The 25,146-nt window shown below is 38.7% G+C and overlaps 1 protein-coding gene across 3 annotated transcripts; it reads right to left on the bottom strand.

Moving 5' to 3' along the window:
• Positions 1-2,215: 2,215 nt before the first annotated feature.
• Positions 2,216-24,422, bottom strand: LOC144560360 (proteasome activator subunit 4-like). 3 transcript variants are annotated; one of them, XM_078309533.1, is made up of 35 exons: positions 24,043-24,422; positions 23,395-23,497; positions 23,055-23,167; positions 22,730-22,852; positions 21,916-22,017; positions 21,493-21,658; positions 20,939-21,055; positions 20,617-20,684; positions 20,029-20,130; positions 19,715-19,931; positions 18,366-18,596; positions 17,858-17,985; positions 17,334-17,451; positions 16,322-16,543; positions 16,001-16,150; positions 15,694-15,770; positions 15,127-15,341; positions 14,775-14,991; positions 14,578-14,657; positions 14,370-14,487; positions 14,114-14,284; positions 13,435-13,603; positions 13,286-13,329; positions 12,900-12,942; positions 12,181-12,326; positions 11,704-11,798; positions 10,652-11,511; positions 10,032-10,313; positions 9,734-9,829; positions 8,943-9,121; positions 8,776-8,857; positions 8,411-8,535; positions 8,212-8,304; positions 2,857-3,010; positions 2,216-2,371 (listed from the first exon to the last, which is right to left on the bottom strand). In XM_078309533.1, the coding sequence occupies exons 1-35, from the start codon at positions 24,204-24,206 to the stop codon at positions 2,330-2,332; spliced, it is 5,412 nt and encodes a 1,803-aa protein (XP_078165659.1). In that variant the 5' UTR covers positions 24,207-24,422; the 3' UTR covers positions 2,216-2,329. The 3 variants fall into 3 exon arrangements, with proteins under 3 accessions (XP_078165659.1, XP_078165661.1, XP_078165660.1); XM_078309535.1 differs by having other exon boundaries at positions 19,715-19,925; positions 24,043-24,417; XM_078309534.1 differs by having other exon boundaries at positions 19,715-19,928; positions 24,043-24,409.
• Positions 24,423-25,146: the final 724 nt, after the last annotated feature.

The following is a 25,146-nucleotide window of genomic DNA, read 5'->3' as shown; positions in this document are numbered from 1 at the left end:
CAATATGAGCATGCTCTGTTACTATGTATTTTCATTCGCAAGTGTATGAATTATACATAAATTTATTCTTGACAATAATTTATGTATAATTAATTCATGCTCAATATTGTGTTAAATAAAGTAGGATCAGTGTATGTCGCTATTAGTGATCTAGAGAATCAGTCTTTGTCAAAATAGTGTTCTTTGTAATTCAGATTCGTAACTCAAATTAAAGATCTCATGTGAATATTGAATATTTAGATGATTTGAGCTCCAACCTTTTACTTAATAAAAAAATTATTGAACCAAAAAAATGATTTATCTTCGAGAAATAATGAAACCATGGTCAATGCAACTGCTCCTCTCATGTAATCAATTCAGTGGACAAAGATTAATAAATGTTAATTTCGGATGGAGCATTGGGTATGATTGATGGAAGCTTCTAGAGGATTCGTCATGTATTAGTTAATTCCCATGATTTTTCCATATTATTGGTGTATTAAATTGCAGCTGTTAACCTCAATATTGGCAAGTACATGAGATTTTTTTTTTTGTTACAAATACTTGCACGGTAAGTACTTTTTTATTTTAAGTAAATTTTTTAAGTCAAATTACTCAATTATTTAATACTAACAAAAAAAATCTTGTCCGAATTTCAAATCTGATTAGTATTTTTTTTTTTACTCTAATTATAGCACAATCAAATATTTTTACGGATGGTATTATCCACTGCTCTAAGCTCTATAGTGATTAATATCAGTTCATTTTCAATCACGAAAACTAACAGGCATTATCGAAATACTATCAACACGTACTACATGCATATGTATTGACTTGTGTTATAAGAAAATGCATCAAGTTTTACCTGTCATCGATGACGATAGGGATTTTAATACATGGATCAAATTTAATACATCAGTTCAAACGATGCAAACATAATATTGATTAGATCATTTTGGAATTGTGCATGCCAAACGAGTAAAGTATACATGCACAAATACTCTGTCGAATCTTTGTTAGGAATTCTATATTTGGTATACTTTTCGAGCCAACAATTATCATACAAAGAATACAAAAATACTGTACTTCTGCAATTAATTTTAATTGCTTTAGTGTCTGAAAAAAAGATCTCATATATCTCAAAAAATATTTTTTAGGACAGGTGAGCAGATGAGAACCGATTTGTTTTTTACAAACTAAAACTTAGCGGTCTCATTTAAACAACCAACTTGTTATTTGTGAAATTCTCATACATCTCACAAACTAAAAAAGAAATTGCCAGATTGAATTTCTAATTGGAAATAAAACGCCATTGTGGATGCGCTCTTAAATCGTCAGGATTTTGTAATTTCTCAAACTTAAGGGTAGAGTTTAGGATTTCAGTCCCAACGATCTATAGTTTAAGTATAATCTACTTAGTAATAATTAAGGTTTTACATAGCGATTACTGCGTTATCACAGAAAGGCTAAAATAAAGCTATCGTGAATAGCGGAGCTATAATAAAAACTATCCTACATAGCATTTTCTTTTTCAAAAAATATTTTATATTTCTACTAATTATCAACATTATCTAAAATGTCATAGAGCAATAAAGAACTCAAAATTGATTAAAGAATTAGAATATTCATATTGAATCAATACAAAATCCAAAGTTTTATTCAAAATATTTCTAATAAAATAATATACTATATATCATTTACCGTTCAAAATAATCTAAGTATCATAACATAAACCATCTTCTTTTTTTTTTTTCTATTCAAAATAACCTACACATCATAACATAAACTATCTATTTTTTTCCTATTTAAAAACAAAAACAATCTGAACCTTGAAAATATTTGATCCTTAAAATAAATTTGCACTATAGCGGACCGCTATTACCGTTATAGCTGTCATAGCTGAAATAATACACCTTTATGCTATAACTTAACATTTGAGATCTGTTATAGTGCCGCTACAGCACGCTATTTAGAGCACTAGTATTAATATTAGTATTATTAGTATTATTAGTATTATTGTTAGTACCATTATTACTATTAATATTACTAATACTATTATTATTATTGTTATTGTTATTATTATTATTATTATTTTATTGCTATCTACTTGATTATGTGACTTCGGCTGGGTTTAATTTCTAGCTAGTCCAACTTTTTTGGGATAAAGGCTTGGTGGTGGTGGTGGTGGTGGTTTTATGGATAATAATATTTTGCAAATTGATCTAATAACGCATAAGAAGAAAGATGGAGACATCTAATTACTATACTTCTGTTTATACAAGACTATTGTTCTTTCTATTTTGAAGCAATGAATTATTAAGAATTATTTTACAACAAACTGCACGCTTATCTATGCAAAGTATGATGAAGAGGAGGATGTATCTGCAAGAACCTGCAGCAGAAAAAAAGAATTTAAACAATGCTGTGAAACTTAAAAAAGACAGAAATAATTGCAGTTTTGGTTGAGATACCAGTTGTGATTGGTATACCAAAATTCTTACTGACACCTATCCTAGGATCCAGTTAAGCTCAACTAATCTCTGAACTGAGAAACTAAACCTTAATTAAGGTCCAATTAATTCTAAACTCTGCAACTATTTCTCATTATATCGCAGTTTTAAGTTAAATTAACCATTAAGAATGGAACTATATGACTAGTATTCAACCCCAAAAAAATTCAAAAAGGTTGTCCAACCATTTATCAAACTGATACAATACTCAAGCAAAGAAAAAAAAAAATTCAAAAGTGATCAGACCAGTGACTAAACATATGTAATAATACCAAAAAGCACATCATGGCACCAAAAGCTCACATGCAGTAATGCTTGGTCAGGCTGAGAGAGAGAGAGAGAGATAGAGAGAGGTTGTGGTGGTTACCTCTAGTTGCTCTTCAGAGAATGCATCCTTTTGTATGCTCCAGGTGTCAGCATGAGTTCGCCTGAACTCTGCAACTGCTTTTGTAACAGTTGATTTTACTGGTGAAGGCTCACTTACAAACCGTGCAAGTAAGGTCACATGATCAGGTAACCACCTGAGGCAGAACAAAGAGAAGGAAACCAAAGTATACAGTTAACAAAGAGGAAAGATTATATGGAATGACTACTAAAAATGACAATGCATAACAGGGGTACCAGACCATATAAAGATCTCAAGTTAGTGATTTTTGGATGGATTTTGATGTTTTAGTGCCAGTAGATTTCTAGAGAAAAATGAATTATATTTTTCTTTGTTCTCGTACAAGCCTATATAGGCATTACATCTTTCATTCAAGTCCCTAAACTTTTCTATAATCCTTTTTACCAAAAGGACCCTATAAAACCCAAAATACCGAAAACATACAATAAATCTCAACACTCCCCCTCAAGATGGGCAAAAGATATCCATCAAGCCCATCTTGTCGCATAACCTAGCTAGATCTATCGAGCTAAGTCCTTTGGTGAGGCAGTCAGCTACTTGATCTCCCGTAGCTACATGGCTCAGCTCCAATAGTCCACTTTCCAGCTTTTCCTTTATGAAGAACCTATCGATCTCCACATGTGCTTGGTTCTGTCATGCTGCACAGGATTGTTGGCAATGCTGATCGCTGATTTGCTATCACACCACAACTTCATTTTGGCTCCGTGATTCACCTTGAGATCTTCCAGTTACCTCTTCAGCCACAGCATCTCGGCAACTCCCAATGCCATAGCCCTGTACTCAGCTTCTGCCGTCGATCTCGCAACAACCGGCTGCTTCTTGCTCCTCCAGGAGACCAGGTTGCCCCCTACAAACATGCAGTAGCCACATGTGGACCTCCTGTCATCTTGGCAACTAGCCCAGTCAGAGTCACAATAGCCCTCAATGTTCATGTGCCCATTCTGCCTGAAGATCAAGCCCTTCCCCGGTGCACTCTTCAGGTACCTTAGGATATGATACACTGCGTCCATATGGTCCTTCCTAGGGTCATGCATGTAGCGGCTCACCACGCTTACTGCAAATGAGATATCAGGACGAGTGTGACCCAAATAGATCAATCTGCCTACCAGTCTCTGGTACCTTTCACGATCAACCTGTTCTCCTGCCTCTGCACTCATCTTGGCCTTCACATCAATTGGATAAACTGCAGGCCTGCACCCCAACATGCCTGTCTCACTGAGCAAGTCCAGGACATACTTCCTCTGAGATAGAACAATCCCCTCTGCTCCGCGAGCCACCTCAATCCCAAGGAAGTACCTAAGTTGTCCCAGATCTTTTACCTCGAATTCCTTTCCCAATTTTGCCTTCAACTGTGCAATCTCCCCCTCATCATCCCCGGTAATGATCATATCGTCGACATACACAGCCAGCATAGTAATGTGACCACCATGTTGTCGAAAGAACACCGTGTGGTCGGCATTGATCTGCTGATAGCCCATACCTACCATAGCCATCCTGAATCTATCAAACCAGGCCCGAGGGGACTGCTTCAGTCCATAAAGAGATTTCTTGAGCCTGCACACCTTACCCTCCGTTTGTTTTGTGCCAAAACCCGATGGGACCTCCATGTATACCTCCTCCAGCAAATCACCGTGAAGGAAGGTATTCTTCACATCGAGCTGGTGCAACTTCCACCCCCCATTTGCTGCTAAGGAAACAAGTGTCCGTACTGTGCTCATCTTCGCCACGGGTGCAAAGGTCTTATCATAGTCGATACCATAAGTCTGACTGTACCCCTTCGCCACCAATCGGGCCTTGTAACGCTCAACCCGACCTTCTGGGCTTTGCTTCACAGTAAAGACCCACTTGCATCCAACTGCCTTCTTGTCTGGTGGTAGTGACACAAGCTTCCAGGTTTTGTTCTTAGCGAGAGCCTCAAGCTCTTCTAGCATGGCTGCTTTCCACTTTGGATCCTCCTTAGCAACCTGCCAACACTTCGGTAAAATAACAGAGTCCAACGATGCAATAAATGCTCCATGTGCTGGTGATATGCTAGAGTAAGAGACAAACTGGGTAATGTCATGTGGAAAACCATAGCGATCAGGAGGATGTCCCGCATTGGACCGAGAGGTCCGTCTCAATGACATGGGAGTGGGAGGAGAATCAAGAGGAATTATATCACCTGAGTACTCTGAATCTGAGGTGGATGGTGTAAGTGCCGCAGGAGTCGAAGTAGGCATGGACAAGGGACTTGGCACAGGTGGCACTGTAGGCACGACTCCCTCACTCTGCTTATTTCTCCTCACATACACCTCACGGTATCTCGACTCCCCCTGAGCCTGAGTGCTACCACCTTCGGGCTCATTTCTCTCAACTTCCGGCTCACCCACAGCCAAATCCTCCCTTTGCGGCTCAACCCTGGCCGAATCCTCATTTTCCGGCTCAACCCTAGCCGAATCCTGCTTTTCCGGCTCAATCCTAGTCGAATCCATCAGTGGGCAAGGAATACCACTCACACTCACCATCCTCCTCTCACCATCACTACTACTCTCCCCCTCTCGCCTCATACCTCTTGTATCGAGCGAGTCTCCAAAGGGTGATGTAGTCTCTGAGGAGTAGTAAGGTTCGAGCTCACGAAATGTAACATCCATACTCACAAACAATCTCCTCTCTACTGGACTCCAGCACACATAACCCTTTTGAGTACCAGAGTAACCCACAAAGATGCATTTCACCGCTCTGGGATCCAACTTTCCCACTGTTGGTCTGTTGTCTTTCACAAAGCACACACAGCCAAATACCTTTGGAGAAATAATACCCCCATTATCTCCTTTCAACATCACACACGGAGTCTGCCAGTCCAACACTCTAGATGGCATTCTGTTGATCAATTGTGCGGCTGTCATGACTGCTTGTCCCCACAAATGTTTCGGAACATTCATGGAGATCATCATGCACCGGGCTACCTCCAACAAGTGTCTATTCTTCCTCTCTGCCACTCCATTTTGTGCTGGTGTGTAAGGGCACGTGGTCTGATGATGTATCCCATGAACTGACAAATACTCCTCGAATGCCTTGTTTGTATATTCGGTCCCATTATCGGATCTCAGTGCCTTCACCACAGCACCGAACTGAGTCTGAGCCGCCTTATGGAAATCCTTGAAGCAAGCAAGTACATCATTCTTGTTTTTCATCAAGTACAACCATGTGACACGAGAATAACAATCGATGAAAGTCACAAAAAATCTATACCCATTTATCGAAGTTGTTGAGCAAGGCCCCCACACATCCGAGTGTACCAGATCAAAGGCATGAGAACTCCTACTTCCTGAGCTTGCATACGAACTCCTTGTGTGCTTCCCAAACTCACATCCATCACACACAAGTTTCTGTTTGTCAGCTTTCTCATACTTTGATGGATACAAATGTTCCAGTAGGCTGAAGGAAGAGTGCCCCATCCGTCGATGAATCAGAAGCAACTCATCCTCCACACTCACCCCAGATCCTCCTGCCTCCACTCTATCGACCACAGATGCCAGCGCTGTGTCCATACCTTTTCTATCCATGTACCACAACCCATCACGCCATGTGCCAGTTCCAAGTATTCGACCTGTCCCCTTCTCCTGAAAGACCATCTTTGGAATATCAAAGGTCACAATGCATTTCTGCTCACGAATAATAGCACTAATGGACACCAGGTTTACGGGAAAGGAAGGAGCATGCAACACATTTGTCAGAGTCACTGAATCGGTACATCTCACAGTACCCTTACCAACCACGGGCCGGACAGTACCATCGGCTATCTGAATGCTATCTGGGACTGCTAGGTGAGTATAGGAAGAAAACTCCTTAACAGCACCAGTCACATGGCGAGATGCACCAGAGTCTACTATCCAATCTGGTGATCTAGTAGTGGGTTTAGAGGCAAGAGCAAGTGTGTCAGCGACCACACTCTTCCCCTCACTTGCTCCTTTCTGCCTCCTCCTGACTATCTCCAAAATCAGATCCTCCTCGAATAACCCCACAATAGCTTCTTTCGCTTCCTTTGCAACCATCAGATTTGCCCAGTTGCCTCCTCTTTCACCTCTTCGGCCCTCACGGCCGCGTTCACAGTTCTCAGACTGCCCCCTCCTACCTGTATCTCTCTCCTTTGGTGGCTTAGGGCAAGCCTGCTTCAGGTGATCTACCTCACCGCATCTGTAACATCGTCGAGGCTCGCCTCTAAACCCTGTGTTACCTATGTGACTTGAGTTGGAGACCGCTAGTGCTGACTTCACCCCTAGAAGTCTTGCTGCCCCAGCCTGTAGCCTAATCCGGCTCTCCTCCTCAGTCAAGTACGTAGCTGGCCCTTCGAGTCTCATGTCGATAGGTGGCAGCTCAACCTTTTTCTCCTTCAGCTTACTCTCAACAGAAGCTTGGTACACAGCCAACGCTCGTCGCACCATGACAGCCATCTCATCAGAGGTCAGCTTCGCGCAAGCCTTCGCAAACGCATTACCAGTCTCCTCCTCTGACATTGATCCGAGTCCGAATCCCTCCTATTACTCTCTTAGACCCGATCTTACACTGTTAAGATCGAGATCCATATTATCTCCTCCTTTCTTCTTCTTTTTCTTGACCCGATCTTGATCCCTCAAGACGAGATCCACATTATCTCCCCCTTTCTTCTTCTTTTTCTTGACCCGATCTTGATCCCTCAAGACGAGATCCACATTATCTCCCCCTCTTTTCTTCTTCTTCTCCTTGACCCGATCTTGATCTATCTCATCAAGATTCGAGTTCAAAACCCGATCAAATCTCAATCCAAACCCGCTTCTCGGGTATCGTGGGGTAGAGGCCCCCCACGCCGGCCAAAACAACACAAAGAAGCTACCTTTGGTGGCCGGCCGACTTTAGAAGAAGAGAGCACCAAGCGGCGCGGTACTGTAGCGACCCGGTACTGTAGTGGCGCGGGTACTGTGCGATCCGGTACTGTGGCGGCGCGGTACTGTAGCGATCCGGTACTGTAGCGGCTAGGGTTAGGGTTAGGTCAGCTCTGATACCAAGTAGATTTCTAGGAAAAAATGAATTGTATTTTTCTTTGTTCTCATACAAGCCTATATAGGCATTACATCTTTCATTCAAGTCCCTAAACTTTTCTATAATCCTTTTTACCAAAAGGACCCTATAAAATCCAAAATATCGAAAACATACAATAAATCTCAACAGTGCCTAAACTAACCCAATTCATTCATACACACCAACAAAATGCAATGTAAGCTATTAATAGTTCACTGCATTTATAGTCAGACAAGAAGGAAAAGAGAAAAATAAGAAAAACATGAAGAAAGGCAATACCGAGGCATGTCGTATGGAACAGACAGCACAGAGGCTGTCAAAGCAAGGACTGTGCCATGAACAGTCACAATAGAGAGACCAGATGCCGATTTCCTACATCAAACATATTCAAACATGATTAACCTGCTGTTAGAAGAGCATGTCTATGGAAAGAAAATATAATTTAAAAATGAAGTCCAGGGTGATAATTGTGAAAAACCTTTGTTTTCTTTTAGCCAGAATCTTCTCTGCCTCAGCATATGACCTATCACGAAAAGCTCTTGATAGCTCCTCATCTCCACCTTTCATCAAACTCGCAAGAACACCTGCTGTATGCTCTCTAACCTACATTTTAACCCACGACGTGATTGAGAACATGTTCATATCCTTGGGCTTTTCATGTGTTCTTTTCACAATTACATTCTGGAAAAAGCTTGACGTTTATGGCCTACTACAAGTCAACGGCATTCATAGATTTCATCAACAGAAAAATTTAACCAAATCAAGTTATGAAGATCCAACCATGCCACGGTGGTGCTAGACAACGGTAGAGTACAAAAAAACATAAAAGAAGAGAGTTCTTGCCTCAACTTGGTTGTCCACAAGTAGTTTCTCAACACCTTCCCACATTTGTGATTTCTCAGAATTGGAGAGAGTGAATGTATGCCTGTGGAATACAAATAGATTCAGTTTATTTGCAAACATAATCTACAAAGAAAAAAATATTCTAAAATTCTTACACAAGACCATACCTATACATAAAGGTTTGGATGTATCTGAGGGAGGCAGATCTGGTGCGCCAGTTGGGATCATTGAGCGAAGACAGAATAACTGTAACAGCATCTTGCAGGAAGGGCCGCCTCAAAATCCTCCATTTAAATAGTTCAAATGTAGCCTTCGCTAGAGTTGACAAATCTTTGTTCGATGTTTCCTAAATCCATCCAACAAACAGGTGTTATTGGCTGAGGTACATATAGTGCTGCATTGCTATTAGCCTGTTACTCTACAGGTCATATCAGTTTATTGCTTTTGCAACAATGTGTAAAACACAAACTATGTGACCAGCAGTATAAAAAATGGCAATATCCCTTTTTTCTTTAATTTTATCCTTTCCAATTATTCTCCGAATTTCTACAAATTTCTGCAATTTATAATTTTCCTGTGTCGTCAACTCGTCATCTCTGTTGACTTTTTGTGTGGCAGTTCAATACAGTGATATATGGGTTGACTTTTAAACAACCAGAGGCGTCACAAAAAATACTCGGATGGTCCCTGCATGCCTTTATCTGTTATTCTTGGTACTTGCTCTTTTATTTCCCTCTCTTTGTATCTATTCTTTCTTAAAACTGCTTTAGTGGCTAGTACTATAATAAATTTATAAAAAATTCAGCACCTGGTGCAGAAACCACAGTGACACACTTGACACAATATTCCATTACCAGGGAATCCAATGTTTAACAAAACTGAGAAATCTATTAACTAAATGAAATATGGAATAGGGTATTTCCAAAAATTTTGCAATTCTTCAAAGTACTAAATTTACCTGTAAAGAAAGTATGGGATTAATGAGCCCAACAAGTACATCTAACAAAACAGAAGATCTCCCAGATTTCAGAGAGGCTACAGCAAAATGAAATATCTGCATGCAACAATCAGATAAAGGAGTTAAGAGCCTTAGAGGAAGGTAACATATAGAGATGGCGAGAGGGAAGGAGGGAGGGAGAGAGAGAGAGTCCCTTGTAGTCACTGCCAAGTTTTCAAAAATCCATACTGGGCATCCGCTGCCAAGGTTTTGAGAGAGAGAGAGATGATCAAAGACATAGCATATAGCATAGGCATACCGTTTCCATAGTTTTTGCGTCTTCTGTCTCAGTATCCTTCAAGCCAGTTTCCTGAGCTGATTCAAGTGCGGAATCGATCTTGTTATATTGATTTGTGTTTTGGATGTTAAGAGATAACTCATGAGCCTTCTCTGTGATAAGTTTTGCCCAATTCTCGTATGCACTAGCTGTTGTATCAGACATCACAGTGTCTCCAGTGACTTCCCTCAATGGCTCACTAGTTTTAAAAAGTCGCATGTTTGAACATATCACCGATAGTGTAACACCAATAGCTTCCCTCACCTGCCCCACAGTTCACATAAATGAAATTGAATAATGGGATTAGAAAGAGTGCTGATTCCACCAATATAGCCCAATATGATCCTTTACAGCTCTGTTTAGTTATGTGACCATACAGTACAATTACTGTTAATAGTTATACCCAGTATGAAATATTATTTGCACATTTGGCGCTTTCACATTATTGGGTTTGAACTGCATGCAAACTTCCACTTGAGATTGACCAACAGATTTGAACATAAGCTACTATAGATATTGGTACTGGTAAACAAAGCAAGAACTTGAGGGGAAAACAATAAGAAAATAGAGTCATCCATACTCTGTGAACAAGCAAGTAGTACCTGTGCCGAAGAATGCCTCATGTTCTCAAGCAACTCCTCAAGCATCTTAACATGAAATTGCAACTCGGTCGGTCCCATCCTAACTGCCGATATCTCAATTAGACAGACCGCGAGAAAAGAATACCTCTTTGCAACCACACTAGTTGCCACAGTGTCAAGCACCGGAGCAGCTAAAGAATCCAAAACTTTCTGCCTAAGAGCTGGAACTTTAGTTCCATGCTTTCCTTTACCAGTAACAGCATACCTGACGCATGCAGCCCATTCCGGTACCGACTCAACTGAAGGGGTTGTTACCACCTTCTCCAACCGACTCATCATCCAGCTATCCCATTCCTCAAAGATACCACTCACGTCTGAGTGCAGCATACCAGCCATGGCCTCAGCAGCAACACACTGTTTTGACCTCTCTTTTGAGCTCAAGAACTCATCCAACGAGACTTGAAGTGAATGTACAAGCGGTGTACCACACTCTTGTACCAGCCGTTTGAATATCCTTGCAAAACTAGAGTAGAAGTTGCCACCTGTTACCAGTGAGATCCAACTGGGGGTGCGGGGCCACGAGGCAGAGAAATCAAAGTAGAAAAAGGTCATCGCCTTGTCAGCACCACTTTGGAAGGAAGAGGCTTGAGGGCCCTTAGAAGCAGATGAGTCGGTGTCACTAATGATGTGCACGTGGGACAGGCTGTCAAGCATATCCGACAGAAACCCCTCTTCTTGTAGTATATGGGTCAAGGTGGATTCAACAGAGGGGATGTTGGGTTTTGATTTGCCTGATGAGCCTTGTAAGAGGGTGTTCAAGGCAGAGATGGCAAGCATGCGTGAATGAGGTAGCTGGCTCTTCAAGTTCCTTAAGTAATGCGCTGGTAAGAAAAACAGAAAGAAATTACAAAAAAGGCACAGCAGCAAAAAAGAATAAAATGTGATAAACATGGCATGAAGAAAGCTTTAATCTGTCGTATCCCTCTTTATTACTGCATGGTAACAGTCTCCTTGATGCATGTGCACAAAGGATAGCTAATTGTCAGTGCTGTATAGAGATGCAGTACGCTTACCAGCAGTTTCCCCTAGAACCTTTGAAGATAGGTTTGATTCACTCCTAGAAGACAGTATTAACAAAAGCAGTATCCTATTGGCCATCAAATTGTACCTGAAGTATACAAGTAAATCCAATAATCAGCAACAAAGGGACCAGGGAATTCACATACTAGTAAGTCAAAAGCTTTAAAATATACACTTCAGGCAAATACTTGAAAGGGGCGGAACTGCAAGTCCTCTCTCTCGTTTTTTTTTTTTTTTTGAAACCTTGCAAGTCCTCTCTCTCTCTCTATCTATCTAGAATAGCTTACTACAATTTTTCCTTGGAATTTTATCAATGCATCAATCAAAGAAGAGTTGGGAATGAGTAATTTCTCCATGGCTTTAAAACTTTTACTGTCCCACTTAGTCTCCCACTGAATACCAACAACTTAAACATTCATAACCTTCTTTATAAATTTACCATGAACACTTGTTATGAAGAAAACTCTTACCGCCAATGAAGGCCATTAGTATCAAAACTTAGTGAAGTTAATTGAGAGACCAATTCCCCAAACTCTGGCCTATCCAACTGTCCACCTGAGTTCCTCAAGAAGCTACTTGATATTCCAGAGAAGTGGATGTTATACTTCACAAAAAGCTGGTGCAGTCAAAGCACATAATAAATATTTGTAGTAAACATTTAAACTGTTTAATTTTGAAATTTGGTCTTTCTATATATACATGTAGGGGTGTTCATCGGTTCGGTTCGGTTGAAACCGAACCAAACTAGGCAAACCAAAGTTATAATTCGGTTTTAAAAATAGAACCGAACCAAATTAGCATTGCAACTGAACCGAACCGAACCAAAGTTTTATTTCGGTTTGTTAGGTTCAAACTGAAATATATTAATTTGTTTATTTAAAACAATTGATTTATAATAAACCGAAGTATATTAAGAAACAAACCGGGGTATTAAGAAATAAATTAAGATATTAAGAAATAAACCAAAGTATTTAAAGCAATTGATCAAGAAATACATCGGAGTATTAAGAAATAAACAGAAGCGGTCCGGATCAAATTCATAATACATAAAAGTTCAGTCGGTTCGGTTATTTCGGTTTTGAAATTTTCCAAACCGAACCGAAGTTGTAATACGGTTTTAGAAAGAAAACCGAACCGAACCATTAAACCGAATAAACCGGACCCAATGAACACCCCTATAGACATGTACCTCAGTGATAGCTTTCTGGGCCTTCAGTGACTCATGATGGGAGCTGCTTAGCACAAAAAAAATTCAATCTTAGTACTCATATATCCAAAAGGGCATCAAAATATTGGATTACATGACCTAGCTGAGGTCAAGTACGCAATTACCATTTGAATGTAGGAAAATCACAGATTGTCATTTTCATTTATTCAAAAATCTAATTTTGGTGATTTATTTGTTTGTCAAGGTTTTTTTATATGGAAACAAAACTCTGATCAAGGCCTAAAATCTAGGTACTGCAGGCCTTGCAGCTACATGCATGATTCCAGTATCTGTCAGAACATTTACAAGAAATAATATATTGTTGTTAACCAACAAATTTAAGAAACATCAGCTCACAATACAGTTACCTTGCCAAAATACCCGTAACAAAAGATGTAAATGACACCGGATCCTATTCAGATAGAAAAAGAAATAACAAAAAGTTAAGTTAAGCGAAACCAAACTATAAGATTTCAAATTCCAGCTTATAAGTACATATTGGCAAGGATATAGATACCGTTGTAAGATGCTTTAGAACTGTCTTAGTGCCTAGAATATTGCATGAACCAATTATCAAGTGCTCGGGAGCTTTCGGGTCAAGTAAGTGACTAGTCGAAGTGAGAACGCACTTGGAAACCAGAGATGGCCACCGTTTAAGCACTTTCATTAGGGTTCTAACTGCATATCTGAGTTGAGATAGTGAACCAAGAAAACATGTACAATCATTACAACGTATTCACTCGTCTTTCAAGTATATATATTTTTATTTTTGCTCACTTATTTATAATCTAACTTAAGCCCCCGTCTTATTTCATGAACCCTAATTTGTGCCAAGTGTGTTTAGTACTACCATAACCCAAGTATAATAACAAAGGTTGGTTCAAACAGTACACAAGCAAAGTTTTGGTATATTTTGCAAATACACAAAACTGTATTTGTCACAAGTTACAACTGCAGCAGCAAATATGTTCAAATCATGAAACTATAGAGCTTCAAGATATGCAGCAATTTTCTTTTTCTTTTTTCCTTTTTTTTAAATAAGGGTTCCTGTTAGCCCCCACATCTATTTTTTTTTTGTTCTTTTTCTGATGCCTCTTGCAGAATTGAACCTGCATCTCTCATAGAGAGGAGAGACCCATCACCATCCGTGCTATGCATGCAGTTAAAATACGCAGCAGACTAGCTTAAGGACTTACCCACGAACAGTCTCATAGTTGTGCAGAGAAAGTTCTAGAAGATCATCAACAAGAAGAACTGTGTGTTCTGAAGGTGATATATTTCCATTGTTACGATACTTGTGATATGCTGATTGCGACGACCTCCATGTGTTATGTAGGTAGGCTCTATCGATGAGGGCCCATCTTGGTCTAGAAGTAAAACCAAAACAAAGACATCAAGAGAAGAAAATTCCAATGGGTATTAAGACATGTAAGAAGAGAAAAAGTGGCAAACCTTTTCTTTCCAGGAGAGTGGGAATTGGTAATAAAATTGCACGAAGACTCAACAATAGCAGCCGACTCCAACTTCCAAGCATGAATATGGTTCAACCACTCATCATATTCCAAGCTCCCTAAAAGCATTGATGTTAGAATACCATGCCAAAGAATTTCAATAGTACCAGTTACAAGGAAATAAGCTTAAAGTCTAGATTCTTAATTACCATGGTTACCCAGGGCATCCATAAGACGAATAACTAGAATGAGAAGTATGCTATCATCTGTTCTTTCCCTCAACAAGTACCTGTCCAGAATGTGTTCTATATTAGACACCTTTAAGATGATAAATGCAAGATTAAATGTTATAAATTAATAACTCTCCATTAGTTCCAAGGTACTTTGGATAATATGTCATCCTCACCTGCATGTTGCATGAATTACTTCTGCAGCTTTTTCTCGCATTTCAGCAGTGCCAACAGTAGATCCTGAGGATCCAGCAATGAAGAAGCAACTGGTTTCCACCTTTTTGGAGCCTTCATGTTTAAGTGTCGGCCTTATATCAGGCAAGCAAGACATTACACCATGTAAGGAAGAGTAAATTCGCAACAGAGTCACCTTTAAAAGTTCCTTCATATCTCCTGTTCTTAAAAAAAATCATTCTTCAGAATTGTGCAAAAATCATAAATAGATTATTAGGCTTAATAGGCATATATTATAGTAAATTGTGCACCACCCTTCTTTCTTGGTACTAAGTCTAAGAATGAGAACCTAACCTGCTTCACTTTGTGTCTCAGTCTGGCATATATTTTGAAGATTCTCAAGAGGCGAGATAAGGTGAAATTCGAGGAGCTCATTTGCAAAAGAGACCTCTTCTTGACTTGGGATGTGCCACTTGGGAGGACTTAGTTCCTCTCTCTTTTCATCGGGATCTGCTTTTGCACAACCCCATTTTTCTAAAACAGTAGCACCAGGCTGAGAACTAGAAGGTCTGGAAATAGGAAGGGGAAAAAAATGAAAAACACAAAACTCACTTGTCGGTTCAGAAACAAAAGGTGCAATTAAAATATATATTTGTTTGCTTTATTATTGCAAAGAACACAATATAAGCAGCTAGGACTAGTGCAGTAAACAATATCATTATATTATATTCAATATTACTCTGCAAGAACCCACAAAAAGCACCAGAAATATCAGTAACAACAACAAACAGAAAAATCAAATGGAACAACGGCCATAAAACAAACAAAAGAAAAGAATGGCATGTAAAGGTAGAATACAGTATTGGCTGTTTTGCGTGTATCAGTCACAAATGATGCAGTATCATGAGGCACTGTATGTACCTGTATTGATCAAGTGGGTAGTAGGAGATAAGGCTGGCAAGAACAGAGCGCAGAACATTCTCTCCGGCACTATTGACCTAATTCAGAAATAAAATTGCAAGTAAACAATTTTTCTAACTTGCAGTAAGCTAAAAGTTATTTGAATATAGGATTAACTTTACAAGAATTGAGTACGGAATGACCAGATCCAATACCTAATGCACCCTTAAATGATTTGACTAATTTAATCATATCATTATTTGGTGTTAATTCATCAATTGAGACAGAAATGAACAAGTTCCAAATCCATCCAAAAATTTGTATGTACCTTCCATGAAGGAGCCTGGAATGCAGATACAATTGCTTGTTTATAATTGTCTTGATAGTTAAGAAGAACAGGGCCAGCATAACTGACAGTAATAGCTAACACCCTCAGATGGTACTCTACTGAAGTTTCAAGAGCCGGTGAAAGTGTTGCCTAGAAGAAGCACGGTAAAGAGCTCACATTAAGAATAAATACTGACAAGGTGTAAATTTCAGTTTAACACCACTACAAACATAATAAAAATTTGGAGATACCGGAAAAAAAAAAATTATTCTACCAGATCCCAGAACGGCAATCCTTTAATTAAATACTCCTTTAACGAACCTTCTTGCTAGGTGATGTGCTAGAAGAAGCAGCTCCCTCGACGAAACCAGTAATAGGAGTTCCATTAAGAGAGGATATAATTTTCTTCAATATCGGTTTGATAAGATGCAACCCAGCCTCCTCAGGATCTGAATGCACACATGCACAGCACAAAAGCCCAACTTCTGCAGTAGCACCCGGCAGGATATTTGTATCCACAAATTTTGATATTTTCTTCAATGACTAGTTAAGAGAAACAATGTAAGCTTGATACATCGTAAAAAGAAAAATAATACCATATGAGTAAGGCTTAGGTGCTATGGATAGCATAAGGACTACGGCCTCAAAAACCTATCGTATAAACTTCAAACTTTGATCTAAGTAGCTCAGTAAATTGGTTATATAATGAACTTGTAGAATACCAATTTTTACTCTTTTTCAAATTTGTTTACTATTTTTTATGATTTATGAAAGATGACAAAAAATGGCTTAAAAATAAAAGAAAATTGCCAATATTTTAGGCCATTTTTTTGCCATCTTTCATAAATCATAAAAAATAGTAAACAAATTTCAAAAATAGTAAAAATTGGTATTCTACAAGTTCATTATATAACCAATTTACTGAGCTACTTACATCGAAGTTTGAAGTTATATGATAGGTTTTTGAAGAATTTATATCAAATGATATGTACTTGTAAGATGCATTAGCCTGAAACAAAACATTTTGAAAATATTCATTAGCTCCATCTTACAGAAAAGGTCCAGTTCAATAAAAGGAATGGTACAGGTTTCTAATTGAAAAAATTAAACCCAAAATAAGCCCTAAGTTTGTAGTAAAAGCTTCAAATGTGAGTAGTGCCCATCACCCTAAAATTGTGCAGCTAAACAATAATTATGACCAGTAAAGGAAAATTCATCAAGGAAATAGTGAAGCTTTTGTCAAATTAGCACCATACTAGTCAGTTCATATATGACTTTATGAACTGACGTAGAATTTTGTCTCTATTTTCCAGAGAACTAAGAAGACAAATACCTGGCTAAATAATGGCTTCGAAAGTTTTCCCAGAAGCACTTCTAGCATGCAGTAGTAGTATGGGCTTTCTTGAGCAAGAAAGGTTCCCGACAAAAGTGATGTTTGAGCACCCTCATTGCTACAACACAATAATGGCAACTTTAAGCTTAGAATTTTCCCTCAAATAAATAATTTTGGGGACCTAAAATATCTATTTGTGAGCAATACTGTGACTGGTCTCAGGACTTTGGAATAGGATGTTAATGTGCAGCATATGCTTCACTGCATTTAAAAAAAAAATTCAATACGTTTTTTAAGTCATACTCGTGTATAACAGTTTATCAATATAGAACTATGTAATTTGTACATACGAACTATAACATTACTTATAAATGCATCGTATAAGGGTGGCATAAGGTGAGGAACTTATTCTTGCACTCATTAAGAGATCATATGTTAAGTTTTGCTAGGATATATAAATGTATTGGTCTGGAATCTTGCCAGAACAGAGGGCTAACCTCTATAACTACAACAAAACTTCTTACATGATATTGCTGGATTCCAAATTCTGAAGTAGTGAGAACAAGCGAACAAAGAACTCATCCAGCCACTCGGATAAATGATTAGATTGGAGGAATGCAGGCGCATCAACACTGCCTCCTACAGTAGCCAACTAGAAAGAAAAAGAGGACCAGAAAAAGTGATATGGCTAAACAAACAAGATTGTTGGACAAAGTCCGATACTGTAATTGCAACACAACCACCCAAAATTTTTACTTTTTCCATGTACCCATGAAAAACTCTTCATCAAGCTAAGCTAGTAGGATGTAATTCAGCTAAAGAACCCAACACATAAATGCTAATAGGCAATTGTAAACATCATCAATTTGATAGCTTGAAGCTGTATGTCGACAGAAAGATTGGTCAATCTAAAAGTTCTAAAATCAGATGGTGACTCGTGAAAGTTTTGATGTCCGGGAAGTGCAAGCAAAATAACACTCAGTGGTTGCTGATCTAATTACCCCTATTGCTGAAGTACAAAGATATACTTACATTAGAAAATATAGAACCAATAAGCTGCATAGTGGCAACAGTTTTAGGCGGATCATTAGCATCCATGCCTAGTAAAGCATTAGATAGGGATGTGAATATCAAATCCAAATATGTGTCGGTAGAATAAGAATCATCAGATTGAATGTCTCCTGATAAAGAAGTGAGCAGAAGTGGTCGGCCGGCATATGCCACTGAAGCAACTGCATTTTTCAACTGGTGGGTGGCTGTCATCTGTTTGAAATAAAAAAATAATGAATAAAAACCACAAGAAGAAAGGACCATATATCTCTCAAAAAATTTCACCCCAGTGCACAATGATAGTGCATTGAGTTAAACTGTTCAACGATCTTTACAGTACTTTTAGCTTTTTGGGAGTGCACAAGTTAGTAGCTACCAGAACTTGTACTTTGACAGCTATTCGAAGTACAAACTGGAGGTGGCAATTGGGTGGGTCAGGTTGAGTCATTTCTTTTCAGGTCCATTCGAGTCACGATAATTCATGAATCCAGTTATTAAGGTTTGGGTTAGGCTTGTTTCGGATTTAAGTCATTTCAGGTTCAGGTTGTTTAAGGTCTATGGTCGTTCAGGTTTTGGGTTAAGCAGTTCAGCACTTCAAATTTTGCACCAATTGGGTCCAAGATTCATGTTGCTTTGGGTTATCCTATTGGTAAAGTTAATTTTGAAGAAGCCACTGAGCTCTTCAGGCCAAGTCAGGGTTAAACAGGTGGAGGTGTTGTGTCAGGCAGGTTGGGTTCAAATTTTGGGTCTACTTGGGTTTGGTTCATTAAGGTCCAGGTCAATTTGGGTCCTATTTGAGTTCAGGGTGCGGATTTGCTGGATTGAGTCAGATTCAGGTTGTAATAACCAACAGAACCTTTTTATGTAAGATGTGAGTTAATTAAGGTCTCTGTAAGATATCTCTAGGCTTGTTCTTCTAAAAGATTTCAGAGTATATGGTCCATACCATAAGTTTAGAGTAATAAATCAAAGTAGGTAAATTAGTGGTAAAGTTACCAACCCAACATCACATAGCTCAACATGCATATTTTTATTGAAAAGGTTACCTTTCCTAAACCCTTTGACATATCAATATTTGCACAATCAACAATGCTCTCTAAAACAAAAGTACTTATCAAGTGAACTCAAGTGTGCAAAATTAATAAATTCTTAAACAACTCTCTATAATATAAAGAAAGAGAAAAGTAAAGAAGAATCCTGAGTATGGTCTACAAGCATGCAGACTAAGAGAGCGGTGTATGTATGCAGGCACAAAAACCATCTCCTAGTATTCATCTTACACTTAGAAAACCAACAAGAAAAAAGAAAGCAAAGATAACAGGGACACTTACAGTCTCCAAAGCCAGTTGAAATTTCATGGTAATATGCGGGAGAACCAAAGAGGGCTCAATGTATGCTAGCACAGAGGTTGCAGCCGATACTGTCTCAGCAAGAGAATCGTTCTTGCTATATTGTCCCCGGTCAATTAATTTCAACAAATTTGTAACAAAAGAGGCCCTCTCCTCTTTTCCCAGACAAGGCTTGTTGTTCATTGATTTACCACTGCTACTTTTGTTGAAAATTTAATTCCCTTGATTAGATAAAACGGCAATCTAATTTGTAAAATTGGAATTCTTGGATAACAACAAATATAAATTGTACTTACAATTGTTCACCTCGAACACGCTTTTGAAAATAAATGACTAGGTACCGCAAAAACCTCTCCAGTGTGTGGGTCCAGCGGCCTCCATTAGACGGGTGATAGTACCTGGAATATAAATAAAGAAGGCAGAAAATTACCAACTCAGTTCAGGTATTGCTCGGTAGGCTCATGAGTCTGGTTTCACCAAGTTGAGTTAGGATCTATCATGTGGAATCATGTAAACCTCATCCAATTTTGAATATTGGCAATTATTAGATCCCTCAGATTTCAATAAAGCCTGGACTTGGCCAAATTAGCCTCAATTAACTCTCAAGGCCTCAACTATGCAGTTACGGCTTAATTTAGCTCAAATCAGCTTATATCAGACCCCACTTGCACAACTCAGCTAAGACCCTCACCACTGGTACAAAAAGAGGGCAAGGAAAGCTACATAAGTTGGTCCTATACCAGCTGGTCAATATCAGATCATATCAATACAGGACCTGAAAATAAGTAAAATATGTTCTTTAATCAGGAATATGCAACAATTTACATTGCTATTGCCCTACTTTATAGAATATAGCCGAGGAGAAAATGAGAAAGAAAATATACTGTTCCAATAGATTTGTTAATCGCTCAAAATATAGTTGTGCAGCACCATCAGGCTTCAGGAGATACACCTATACCAGGAAAAAAAACATCCATAAGGCCATACTTTTCTTTTAATGGTTGTCTGGTTTTGGACTGGGGGAAGTACCGAGATAGAAAACCTTGTATACATGGATCTAGCAAAAAATGGTATGTCCTGTTACTGACGTTTCAAAAAAATCTTTGCATCGAGAAGGTGCATGGTAAAGAAAAAAATGCAACAACCACACGCACTGAATATATCTCTCCGGAAAAAAAAATGAGAACCAATAAAATAAGATCTTACAATGGACTTAGCAATAGCCTTGGCAGGAGTGACTGACTTGCTTGAGAACAGGAATCTCATGTTCTTAGGTGCCTCCATCGGAAAAGGATAGGACCCGGAACCAGTTGATACAGGAACCTTAAGGACAGCAAACCATCAGATAAGTCAAATCAAAGTATGACTGTAAAAGCAACATGAGTAATCAACAAAGTACAAGGGATTTTGCAGTACAGCAACAGCAGTCGTTGGTAGACGAGACTGATAAAGGACTGTTCCTATTGGAAAGACTTACATAATGTGCCTAATACTGGTAGATACTGATCATTACCAAACCATACTATGACATGTCCTTTTCATCTACTAGAACTTGATTATTTTCTTCAGCACCACACTTTGGCACAAAACTAGTCACAATCAATACAGTACCGACAAAATCTGTGTTCATCCATGTCGAGACATACTAGGTTCTTTTTTTTTTCTCTAAATCATTCCCCCCCCCCCCCCCCCCCAATAAGGGATATACCAGCTTCCATTGATAGATTAAAAACATCATGCAAAAGAATAAAAAACCAAACCTCAAACATGTTGAGAACATGTGTGAATAGAGTTGGGAGAAAACCCTCCCAGTCTATCAAATCGCAACTTTTAATACATAATGAAATGATAGATGTCCACTGGATGTTCCAGAATTGGCAGTTTGGCATGGAGTCCCATAGGTCCAGGCACTCTGCTATCCGATCACTGTTTAAAGAAATTGCCAGTTAATGGAAACACAGGAAAAATCCAGCACTAGTGATCGGTTTTAGTGTTTGTTGTTGTTGTTGTTGTTTTATGCATGGATCAAGCCTAAATTAAGGGGTAAAATGTAGTTCTGAGTTCAGACCAACGATAATATTACATTAATTAACCCTACCACTAATAGTTTGGAGACCCAATAACAAGATCAAGACTAAAAATCAGCTAAAGCCAGTATTTTTCTTTTTCTTTCTTTAACATACCTCGTAAAGAAATCCTGGTTCTTGGAGTTAACGGGAAGAAACAGATTTAGAAATCCACAGCCTTCAAAGGCTGCATTATGCCATGGATTTTCCATCAAAGGTCTGGAAAAGAAATAATGAAAGAAAGCATAACATCAGATATGATCTAAAAATGGAAGTATAACATGGATGGCAAAGCTTTCGTACATCATTTGCATACTGAGATTTCTTCATGTACAGTGCTGATACCATAGGAAACTTCTTTTCCTTTTTCTCTCACCCAATATTTTCTGCTAGTGAGAATGGTGAGAGTTACAGGTAACTAACCAGTGCTGCTAGTATATTGGTATCCAACATGCCAATTATTTGTTTTTTAATATCATGGGTTGGAGGTCAAGCCACCCAACACACTTTCAAACTCCTATATATATTATTGAAGATTGTGGGTTCCGAACCCATGTCCTCCCACATGGGAGCCATGTGCCTCAACATGTCAATTATTGATGCATGAGATTTTAACTAGACGGTCTAAGTACAAACTATTCAAATTTTGTAACCCCAAAATTAGGGTGTCAAGGAAGTAAACTTCTTACGCTGCCCTTCCCCCCTCCCCTCCCTTTACGAACCCTGTCTGGAGCACAGTCTATGTTACCAATGCCCAGAATGCCAATAATAAAGCACAACTACTAGACAAAAACAACAACTAACCCCATATCCTAACAACTGCAGTGCCAAGTATTCCTGCCACAAATAAAACCCCAAAAGATGCACAGAATGATGAGATATGTAGGCGCTATGAAATAGTGCTGAAAATTACTACAGTCAGAAACCTCACCTAAACTCAGACCATATTTCTGAAGCTGAGCCTTCAGGGAAGAACTTTCTGCATGAGCGAATCAAAGATGTGACTGTTTCAAAATGCCTCTGCCGCAGCTTCCATCCTTCAGGTCCAGTGTTTCTAGAAAAATCATATAAGAAGAAATAATCTTGTATACCACTTCTTTGACTCAGATGATGAATAACTAAAATGAAGAACAAGTTGCGGATCTGAGGAGACTATGTTTCTCTAAATTGATGTACTATTTATGTGGCTTTTGTTTGGTTCCCCCCTCAAAAAAACAGAAAAAAAGAAACAGAGAGAGAATATAAAAGAGGTTCACCTCTTAAAATGTGTTTGCATCAAGGTTTCATAAAATGGCCTCCACTTGATACTAAGTGACAGCTTCTTTCCATGCTTCTTTAGAAGCCTGACAATTACACCACCCCATCTCACCTGTTTACAGAAAATCAGGTAGAATTGAGAGAGTGAGAGAGTGAGAGAGAGAGAGGAATAACATCTTGTAACCCCTTGAAAAACCTTTAAACATCTGACATTGTCCCAACAAAAGCAAAACTACAATGTGTTATCATAGAAATGTTTCTTTGTATACCCAGGAAAAAAAACCCCAATAAATTTTAGCATGTTGAGCAAAAAGAAGAGAGATGATTTATAGTCTATACTTGAGCATGGAGTTTGTTTTGTGATGCATGAAACACCTCCAACCCTAGTTCGACGAGTTCTTGCACGTTCTCTGGAGACAATTCACTCTTTGCCTTGATAAACCTATAACACCATATCCAATCAGTAAGTTATACCTTGATTAACCTTCTATCTACTTCTTTACTTTTTTCGGGTATGTCTACACAGAAAATGTCCAATACCACACAGATCAGTTACCTGTACCAGTCATTTAACAGTTGAAATGGAACCTGAATCTAACAAGTCGATACTGTTTGGATTCATTTTTTGTCCCTCTTCCTTTCACTCCTGACATGATTGGTTTTAAACTAATATTTGAACATATGACAGTTGAGTGAATTGTTTGTTCCTCTTCCTTTCACTCCTGACATGAAATGGTTCCTAACTATAATCTATCTTCCTAGGGGTATAAAAGTAAATACAATCGTCTTGGAGACATTAAGGACAAACCAAAATTCAAGAGCATTAAAGCATTAAACCAGAGCCTGCAATTAATTCGATACAAGATGACCCAGTTGACTTCATTAGTACGAAGAAATTGCAAAAGATATGTGTTCTCAACCATTTCTCACTACAAAAGTTTAATTGATGTTGCCAAAAGAGTGAAGATGAAAAGACTAATAGATTACAGATCGATGACAGAGATCCATTTGAGCGTGGCGTAGACCGAGTCTGGGTCGCGAGGCCCCGCCCACGTGTCCTTGACCGATTGGACGACTGAAGTAAACACCTCGGCCTCCTTCTTCGCCTCCTCCACCACCGGCGGAGGCAACCACGCGTTGTACAGATGCATCTCGTTGCTGTTCTCTCTCCCTTTTCCTTTTCCTATTTCTTCTGGATTAATGCGAGAAATTGGTTTTTAGAATGAGGTTCAAGGAATGGAGTCCGTTGGGGAGGTGGGGGCTTAAATTTATACAGGAGATTTCTTTCTTCTTTCCCAAGAAGAGAGAGACTTGGGAGGGAAGTGAAGACTGGGAGGAGAGGCGCGGTTTTTACTTGGACCGTGCTGACTGGCTGTGGCTGCTGAGCCAATCAGCTCGGACAGAGAAGGGAAGGCCTGGGGCCCTGGGCCATAATTTTATTTTTATAACATTGCCCTCAACCTATTGGTTAATTCTTAATTGGTGGTTACTTGGTTTATGCATGCTATCTGGCTATCTGCACTCACAAGTTTGATCTTTATTTCCAAATCGAGGCGGATGCTGATCCGGATCTATTAACAAATCTTCAGATCTAATTGTTCTGATACGATAGATACATACATACATACATATATATCATAATATTATATCACTTGCTTAACTAATTGGCACGTTATCAGCTACTGGGTAACCAGAAATTTTTATATAAATTAACTTTGGTACTTTAAAAAGATTCAGCGGTCATAGTTTTTGAAGCTTACTGAGGGATTCGTTTATAAAATTATCCTGAATGAAGGTTGAATCCGAGTATTTTGCCAAGCAGGAATGGATCTCTCCAGTTTCTTTTCCTTCAAGTTCAAAAGAAATTAAGAAATTCAAGTCTGTCAGCAATGACAATGATCGTATTTTGCCAAGCAGGAACTTTTTTTTTATAACTAATTAATCGCTGTCTATACAAAATTTACACTAAATCGACTTATTTTTACCGAAAGTCTGACAAACAATAAGAACTTTTCTCTCTTTAATTATTAATTTCTGTTTAGCCGGAACTCATATTTCAGCATAAATAACAAAATAACAAAAATAAATTCT

The sequence above is a fragment of the Carex rostrata genome, chromosome 10 (genome assembly GCF_964058835.1).
Source record: "Carex rostrata chromosome 10, lpCarRost1.2, whole genome shotgun sequence".
Classification (NCBI taxonomy): domain Eukaryota; kingdom Viridiplantae; phylum Streptophyta; class Magnoliopsida; order Poales; family Cyperaceae; genus Carex; species Carex rostrata.
Note: the sequence above shows the minus strand (reverse complement) of the source record. Positions and strands in the feature narration are given on the sequence as shown.

Bases quoted from the DNA above. Each gene is read 5' to 3' on its own strand.
- LOC144560360 (XM_078309533.1), bottom strand. From the start codon at position 24,206: ATGCATCTGTACAACGCGTGGTTGCCTCCGCCGGTGGTGGAGGAGGCG. The intron at 15,342-15,693 runs GTACATACAGTG...TCCTATTTCCAG, and splicing joins TACCCACTTGATCAATACAG to ACCTTCTAGTTCTCAGCCTG. The intron at 14,488-14,577 runs GTAATTAAGAAT...CAATGCTTTTAG, and splicing joins GGATGCCCTGGGTAACCATG to GGAGCTTGGAATATGATGAG.